The sequence below is a fragment of the Panicum hallii genome, chromosome 5 (genome assembly GCF_002211085.1).
Source record: "Panicum hallii strain FIL2 chromosome 5, PHallii_v3.1, whole genome shotgun sequence".
NCBI classification, from domain to species: Eukaryota; Viridiplantae; Streptophyta; class Magnoliopsida; order Poales; family Poaceae; genus Panicum; species Panicum hallii.
The window spans coordinates 54579271-54588072 of record NC_038046.1 but is presented as its reverse complement, the minus strand read 5'-3'; the positions used below and the strand labels follow the sequence as shown (position 1 = coordinate 54588072).

General features: G+C 52.0%; 1 protein-coding gene across 2 annotated transcripts; it reads right to left on the bottom strand.

The window, feature by feature from the left end:
- Positions 1 to 5431: 5431 nt before the first annotated feature.
- Positions 5432 to 8000, bottom strand: LOC112893779 (protein SAR DEFICIENT 1-like). Of its 2 annotated transcripts, none has more exons than XM_025961270.1 (6): positions 7765 to 8000; positions 7592 to 7667; positions 6807 to 7502; positions 6508 to 6699; positions 6292 to 6406; positions 5432 to 6186 (listed from the first exon to the last, which is right to left on the bottom strand). In XM_025961270.1, exons 1-6 carry the CDS (start codon positions 7851 to 7853, stop codon positions 6020 to 6022), a joined length of 1335 nt encoding a protein of 444 aa, XP_025817055.1. In that variant the 5' UTR covers positions 7854 to 8000; the 3' UTR covers positions 5432 to 6019. The 2 variants fall into 2 exon arrangements, with proteins under 2 accessions (XP_025817055.1, XP_025817056.1); XM_025961271.1 differs by having other exon boundaries at positions 6292 to 6403.
- Between the last annotated feature and the right edge of the window lie 802 nt (positions 8001 to 8802).

Genomic DNA, 8802 nt, shown 5'->3' with positions numbered 1-8802 from the left:
GTGGCGGCGCGCGGCCAAGGGCCCCGGCCACCCGAGGCACAGCTGTTGCAGCAACGGCGCGCGGCCATGGCTCCGGCCACTGGAGGCACAGCACCCGGGGGCCCGTGGGCAGTGGGGGTAGCGGCGGCACGCCCCACCCGAGCCACCAGGGGCACAACGCCCCGGGGCCAGCGAGGCGAAGGCTGGATCCGGCTCGGGCTGCCGGTGGCGGCGAAGGGCGACGAGGTTGTAGGCTGGGAGGAGGGAAGTGGGGGGAAGAGAGAGGAGAGGGCGTGGGGAGGCGAGCTGAGCCGACTTCGGCTCAGCCGCGGGCCGGCGACCGTCCACTGAGCCGACTTTGGCTCAGCCGTGGGCCGCCACCCGGACGGTCGCCGGCAGCGGGCGTCCCCCATGTCGTCTGGAAGAGCGATGCGGGGGGAGGGGCGTTTGTTCATTTCGTCGCCGTCAATTCCTTGCCCTCTTGTATTTCTCAAGCGGTGACATGGATATGAACAATACCATGTTCTTTATTGGCCCGTCGAACAGTACTGATGTAATATGATTAGTACGTTCGTCCGAACCTGTTCGTCTGCACCGTTTTCGTTTACAAACGCTGAACATCACATATGTAGCGACTTGACTTGCCTTGCCTTCAAATTCCTTGGTGAAAAGCTCCTGCGTCCGGCGCCTGTTCCATGGCTATGCCGGTAGCCTTCTCTCGCCATCTCAATTCGGCCATGGACTTGCGGCCGATCGGCGATCCGCCGGTGCTACTTGCGATAGAATTTTGCGGCCAGCAGGAGCGATGACTCGGCTTGTGGATTTGGCCGGCTGGATGGTTCAACGTTTCCACGATTGCTGCTGCTCAGCTCTACTAGACTAGACTGCTACTTGTACCCGACAAGTCCCAAGTGGACGACCGACCAAAGCAAAGAAAGGTTTCTTCCAGGTAGCGAGCCGTGGACTCGAACCCGTGCGCCTGATAATTCGAGTCGTCTCCGAACAATGTGTTGCCCCGGCTGCGTGCGTGACCGTACGTACGGTACGGGTTCACCGCGAGGCACCTACCTAATTCCAAGCCGTGACTTGAAACTAGGAAAAGTCCGACCATCATATAACTGACGACCGAAATGGTTAGATGCTGCCAGGCAACAAGCTTTCCAGCGAGCCCTTGGATCGGGTTTCGTCTTCATCTGATCAGTTCGTGGTACTTGCCAAGGCAATTGAGATTTGAGAGTTTGTGATTTTTTTTTAAAAAAAATGATGAACGGATAAAAATATTGATACATCTTTCACTCGAGCTGGGCAGCTAGTAGTATAGTATTTCTTTATGGGATATTTTCCTTAACTGAACAACTTCAGAATTAATTGATCTCCTTTTGCAACCACCGTAAATTTACCAATCGAGAGGCATGTCGCAGATTGTTGATCAAACAACACAGGAAGCATAGTTTAATCTTGTCCACGTAGACCACAACGCAGCAGCCGCCCCTTGCTTCCTCAGTTGCTTGCCCAGCACGCCCTGCTGCCCACCTCACCGGGCGTTGGTTGCTATCAGTACGCGCCACCCACATCTGTCTCTGTCAGCCCGAGGCCTGACGATGCCAATCTCTGGTCCTTTCTCACCGAGGACAATCCGAGACTGATTTTTCCTGTGCTTTTCTGGTCTCCATTCCTGTAACTTCTTTATCGCCCCTCTCGCTGTCAGCTGCCTCGTGGACGTACAGGTCCTCCGGCGTGGTTGCTCGCTGTGCCGTGGCGGCTGCCGCGACGCATTTGGAACGGCCCTGCCTGACAAAATGCGACTAGTGCCGTACTGCTTCGTTGTTCCAAGACAGTCTGGTTAAGAAAGCGATTAAATATAGCTTACATGTCGCTTGATGACACTCTGGCCTGGCTGGCAACGGCGTCAAGTGTTGTGTGTGCTAGTGTTTGGAGTTTGGGCAAATGACATACTCCTACATTGATTTGGAAAGCAGAGTTAGAGTAGCATACAAATGGCCACGGATGGTTCCTATCGGTTCTTTTTCAAAAGGTGAAATAGCCAATTTCATCCTTCAACTTTCTTCCAAAACTTAAATTCATCCTTCAACTATCAAATAGGCCAATTTAGTCCTCAAACTTTTCATCTAGACTCAATTTCATCTCGGGTGTGATGTGGCACGCGTACATAGCATGCCAAGTCATCCTAGAATACATGAAAGAAGGTTCTGGACATATTACCAAGTCCAACACCGAGATCAAATGAAGTAAAATACCAACCATAATTCACTAAGATAGCGAAGATAAGTTATTGATGATCATGTGTTTATGAATAAAAGGTTTATACTTTTTATTTACTTGTGCATTCTCATTTACTATTGAACCATATTTTCTATGATACATCGAATATAAGGAAAAATCAAAGGTAACAGAGTCTATTTATATCTATTCACTCACTTATACATCCACCATTGTTGACTAGGCATGCTAACATGGCATGCCACATAGGACTAGGGATGAAATTGAGCTCAAATAGAAAGTTTGAGGACTAGATTGGTCAATTTCGTAGCTGAGGGATGAATTTGAGCCCAAGGCAAAAATTGAGGGATGAAATTAGCGATTTTGCCTTTTCAGAACTGAAATATACGGGGCCACGTCCATCTGATTTTGTTGTGCTTACTGTTCACGCTGGAACTGGAAGCCAAGGCGAGTAGCTTCGGCAACATCCAGCAGCACCAAGTGAAGTTCAAGAGGAAATCATGGTGTGCTTGGTTCACTACTGAGTACCGTGAAGAAAAATAAAGACAAAAAATGAGTATTAAACTATAAAATAGTTCATTCCCACCTCTATCTACATTTAGCCTTCATGGTCGACGTCAGCAACATCATAGTGGTTAATCGAGGAACCATCACCCCTTGGGTCATGACCCGTCTGATAGAGGGATGGAGGGATAAGAACGGTGACCAGAGGGGAGGCTGAATGGAAGCATTAAAATTCTTTTCTAAAAAAACAAAGCCTATATCCTAGAATAATTCAAGAAATCTCTCTTCGAGTAATAATCATAACCATTTGACCAACAATGTTGTCGGAGGAAATCTCCAGCCAGGTGGCGGAATGCACCCGCCTAATTCTAGTTTAGGAAGAGTTTGGGGGAGACTTAGGAGCGCTTGATCGATGGGCCGATGAACACGGGAAGGACACAATGATTTAGAGTGGTTCGGGCCGCCGGAGCGTAATACCCTACATCCACTTGAGTATTGTATTGATTGTGGAAGCTTGGAGGAAAGCTTGTGGGTCTAGTCCTTATAAGCCTGAGTGGGAACCTCTCTTTCTAACGAGTACACTCTCCCTTTTATAGACCAAGGGGAGTGCTTACACTGTGCGGGCTCCGACAGGTGGGCCCGGCTAACAGGAGCCTGTTATATGAGAGATATAGAGATCTTCCTCTCTAGCTCCTCTCCGTAGTCCTCTCGATCGGGAAGTTGATGTGCGTATCTACAGCTAAGATATGGCCGTATACCGCCCTGCCGGCACAGTGACTGCTGTTAGTGTTACCCAATAGTAGAAGCCGTGCTACCATTGTTGGGTCAGGTCCCTCTGACAGATGAAGGAGCAACGCTGACCCTGCCGCGCCGTCACCTCCGCGCGCACTGTTGCAGCGCACGCCTCAGCACACCTGCAGCAGGCCATCGTTACTCACGCGCGCGGCGCCGTGATGTGACTACACGCCGTCTGCCCGCGCGCAAAGCACAGTGACGCGCCGCCTTGGTAACAGGTGGGCTTACCGTGGTGTCAGTTGGGCAGACCATGCTTTGACTTGGGCACGCACAGCCCACCCACCCGCATTTAATGCGGTTGTTGGGCTGGCGTCCCGCGGAGGGCCTTCTGCCAAGGGCACGTGGCAGGGCCGGCCCTGCAATTGTCTCCGTGGTGGCACGTGGCGGCGCCGGACCCCTTCCCGGAGGAAATAGAGGGGTCCGGGCCCCCGAGGCCAGTTGAAGAGACAGGCCCATAGGGGTCTGGCTCCCACACGTGGCGGCGCCGGACCCCCTGGGGGGTCCGGGCCTGTGGAGGCCATCCCCGAGTACCTTGTCCTCATGGGCACGTAGGGGCGCCGGACCTATATGAGCTCAGGGGGAAGGTCCGGAGACCACGGTCCCAGCTGTCAGGTCCGGGCCGTACGTCCCGTCGCCCAGAGGACAAGGGTGAGGTCACGGATAACCTCGTGTCCATCAGGGTGGACAGACTGTCAGATGACTCCCTGACGGGTTAGGCCCGCGGAGAGGCAGATCTCCTCGTAGTGGACTATTACGACCTTCTGGTCGTTGAGCAGTTCCTTGGCGATGATGGAGGATAAGCGGTCGAGCATGTGGTGGCGCGCGTCCACCACGATGCGCTTGGCGCACACGCTGGAGCCAGACACCATCGCGCCCTTACCTGTGAGGCGACAGCGAGACACTAAGGGTCTAGACACCCTAGCAGGAGATACCCTGTCCGTATGTACTGACAAATGTTTTATAAAAAAAATTACCCACCTAGACAATTGTGAAAATAGTGTAAAGTAAACCCTGAAATTTATATGTAAATTACCCACTCTGCTTTTATAAGAAAATATTCTAAAGTAACCCTGAAATATGGAGGCAAACTACCTACATCATGCCATTCTTAAAAAATAACCTAAAATAACTCCAAAATCCTCATATGAATTACCAAAAGCTATCATTATAAAAATATATCCTAAAGGACACCAATATTTAATTCTAAATTACATATTCCTATGGTAAGCAAAGAGATCAAGGTAAGCAATCTTGATTATTAACTAGCCATCTTGACTTTATAATTTCTAACACATATAATTTCTATTATGACCAGAAAAATTTTGTTAGAATATTTCACAAATGAGAGAGATCAAGGTAAGCAATATTGATTATTAAGTAGGACCTTATTTTTAGTGAATTCGTAATACTTATGTCTCTCAAATTACTACCCGTGCCGGAGCATGGGTTGATGAACTATTATGATTTAATTTGTTTAATATTATTTGGATTTCGTGCATTTTTTTAAAGTCTACTGCCCAGAAGTTTGGGTTGTTGGGTGCTCCCAGTAGCCAAGACTGATGGCAGAATGTTTTTCTAGCAAGAGTTTTTCTAAGCACACCACGAAAAACTAAATTAAGTTTCCCTTTCTGATCTCACGCGCAAAGTTTCACTTATCTAAGGGATTTTGACTTGTCCCACGCGTTATCCACCTGCATTCTCTTCTCCATTGGTTTCTCCAAAGGGTTTGTTTATAGCAAGAGGCGCAACAAGAGGATAATAGACTAAAGCTTTTTCTGCATTTTTCACTGAAAACCCCACGCAGCACAGCATGTCAAGCGTTTGTCTCACCTTCAGGCATCATCCATTGCCGCCATAATGCAAAATATTGAACCATCAGAGACCCGGAGTCCGGACATCTCAAAGACTTGTGTTTCTGTACAAAAAGGCAGCTTCCTTCCTTTATTAATCACGACCTTGATGTTTACAGGACACAAAAACTTGTGAAAATGTTAAAGAAAAAAAAGAGCAGCACTGTCTGTTTACACAACAACTTCTACAGCCCTTGCAGGCAGACCACACTCGTCCTCCTGCCCAAGAATCGCTGCCCTTCCATTACATTTACATGCAGCTCTTTGAGAGCAAACACGGCAAAGCAGAGCGCTACTTGACCACCAGGCAGAACGAAAAACTTAGAAAAATTACAACAAAGGATACGAATTAAACCAAAGAATTTTTGCACTTGGTCGCCTCTTCTCGCTGCTCGCGGCGGATGCCCGGGCGCATGCTCAGCGACGCAGTGGAAGGGCCGCTCAAGTTCACCTACCCTTAAACCCTGCCGTTACTTGGCAATACACAGCAGACCGACCACACACTTTCGTGGATAGACAGAGACAGACATGCGTAGTAGTATTGGTTAATGTACATCCTAGAGCTGGAAGCTTGGAACCTTGCAAGTGATCTTCACTCGAGTTACTTGCTGAAGATCTCAATCTTTGGGGGCCTTTTCCCAGTGCAATTCTTAACCTGGCATGTGGAACACTTGGCCAGGCCACTGGTAGCCGAAGCTGTTGGCTTGGGGAATGGAGACCACGTTGTCGACGACCGGGGCCGGGAACTCGATCTCCGGGGCGTTCGGGTACCAGAGCGGTGTCTCCGCAGGCGCCGGCACAGCGACGTGCGCTGCATCTGCAGGTTGCCCGAGCACAAGGTGTTAGAGCAGAGGAATCACAAGGCAAAACTTTGTTTGGTTATGGTGTCTGTTCAGTTAGTTCGTTCAGTTCAGACACTTACTCTGCAGCAGTGGAACGTTGTTGGCGGCGTGGCCATGGAGCATGAAGGCTTGGGCCTCCTGTAGGCTGTGGCGCTGCTCGTACGCCTCCAGCATCAGCTGCTCCACAATCATCTGCTGGAACCGGAACGGCTAGTGTCAGAGAAGAAGGAATCTACGGAGCTCCGGCGTTCTGTTCTGACTGACGACGGCAAGCAGGAAGGTGATCGGAGACTCACCGTATGGCCCCTCAGCTGCTGCAGCGGCCACTCCACGCCGCCGATCTCGACCCTCACGAGCTTGAAGACGGAGTTCACGTAGATGGTGCCGTGCGGCGCGGCGTAGACGTAGACCTTGTCGTCGGGTTCGCAGGTCCTGGCGTGGTTCGTCGTCGCCTCCCACATGCGGTCGGTCATGCCCTCGCCCAGAATCTGATGAAGCCACGGAACAAAACAGAGCAGCCCATCAAAACCTGAACGGCGGCGAGAGCCTACGTAGCTTTGCCGACCAGCGGGTGAAGTGAAAAATGGAAGCTTACCGCGCGCAGCTCGTCGGGCTTCACCATGAGCATCCTGACGAACTCCTGCACGGTGACCACGTTGTTGTGCCTCAGCTTCCGGTGGAACGCGCCTTCCTTCCCGATCTTCTCGAGCCTCCAGACGTCGTCGCCGAGGACGGGAGGGTAGTGCTTGCGGTAGAGCTCGCCGCGGTGGTCCCTGACGACGAAGGCCTCGGTCATGGCCTCCTGGATCCTGGCGCCGTCGTAGCTGCCGGGCACGACGCGGACGCCGATGCGGAACTTGCGGCAGCGGACCCAGGACGAGTTGTCCGTGAACTGGAGGTCGCTCACCGTGGCGCGGCCCTCCCGCACGGTGAGGCCGACATCGCCGGTGAGCAGCGGGCGCTTGCCCTCGCGCTCCTTCACGACCCCCTTCTGGAACTCCTCGGGGGCCCAGTCCTCGCGGCCGTCGGGCGGGAAGTCACCGAAGAGCGGGACCAGCTCGACGCGCAGCGCCTGCGGGAGCGCGGCCGGGGAGCCGGTGTCCGCGTCCACGAGGACGATCTCCAGCGGGGCGCCGCTGGCGTCCTCAATCTTGCTGCCCGTGAAGATCGGGAGCTGCGGCGGGGTCCGGAACGCCAGCTTCCACGCCGGGCGCTCGGCGGGCGGCGTCGCCGGCGACCTCTCGATGTAGCGCGGGCTCTGCATCAGCCCCGCCTGGATCTCCTCCTGCACCTGAACGTCCACGAGAAACAGAGCAATCAGAACAAGAACGGCCGGCTCATCGAGGAAATGGCGAATGGAGAATCGAGCTGCTGCCTCACCACGCGGCGGAAGAGGGGCTCGAGAAACCTGAACAGGTTCGTCATGTGCCTCTGCATCATGGCCTCCCGGATCACCCTGGAATTCAACGGCGACAGTGTCAGTCAGGCTCTAGGAACGAATGGCCAATTGGCCATTAGCAGAACAGAGGAGCAGAGACAGCTCGCGCGCGTACGTGGAGAAGGACGGCAGGCGGCGCATCCGCTTGTCGTCGGGCTGGTCGCCGTCGTGCTCGTACCCGTCGTGGAGCCGCTTCGCTGCCATTGTTGCTATGCTCCCAGGGATCGCTGTTCACCTCTTCGCGCGCTGGAGGGTCCGGAAGCTATTTCTTCGAGAGGGAAGACGAGATGCAGTGATTGACTGGGCTGCTCGAGGAGGAGGAGAGGATTTGTGTGGGTTTGCCGGTTTGGTGTGGTTTGGGCAGGTTGCACGGTAGCGCCGGCCACTGCTTATATAGGCAGCCGCAATGCGGGCCGGGCTCGCACAGTGTGCCCGGGGAGGAAGGAAGGTGAGAGGAAGGTGCAGGGAAGGTGGGAGGAAGGGCAGTTACTTCAGCTCGGAGAAGCTGTGACGTCATCTCCCGATGTCATAGACGCAGGGAGGTCCGTCAACTCGACCTTCTCCGTCGCCAATCTGCTCGCCGGCGCCGGCGCAGGCGCGGAATATCTGCGAATCAGAGGTCGGTCCGCCGGTTCATCACAAAGCGACAGCCACGCCTACAGCAAAATTGAACTTTTTTTTTGTCGACGTGGTGGTGTACGCTCTCTTGATGAACCCATCTAGCAAAATAACTTTTTTTGATTTTGCCGTCGGAATTGGTATTTTTTTTGTTATAGTCTTGTACTCTTGTTTGTTTTCTGATCCTTGCTGGGTAGGTTACTACGTGCTCTTTTTTGTTTAAAGAAAAAAATGCGTGCTTTTTTATCCCTCTGAAATTTTTTTGACCGAATTTCATGTAGCCGTCATAATGGGAACTGGGAAGACATAGGCCAAACTCCAAAGTACTCGGCTAATAAACACTTGATGTTTGAGACAAGAGACAGTCAACTTTCTAAATTCAACCTGACAATTATTTTCTTTTAAGTTGTTTAGTTTTCAAACATAAAAATCGTATTTCTGAAAATTTTGTAAACATCTTAGATTTTTATCAATATGTTCTTTATAGAAAAGTAGGCAAAGCTATATCTCCAAGATCATGACAGATTACAGACAT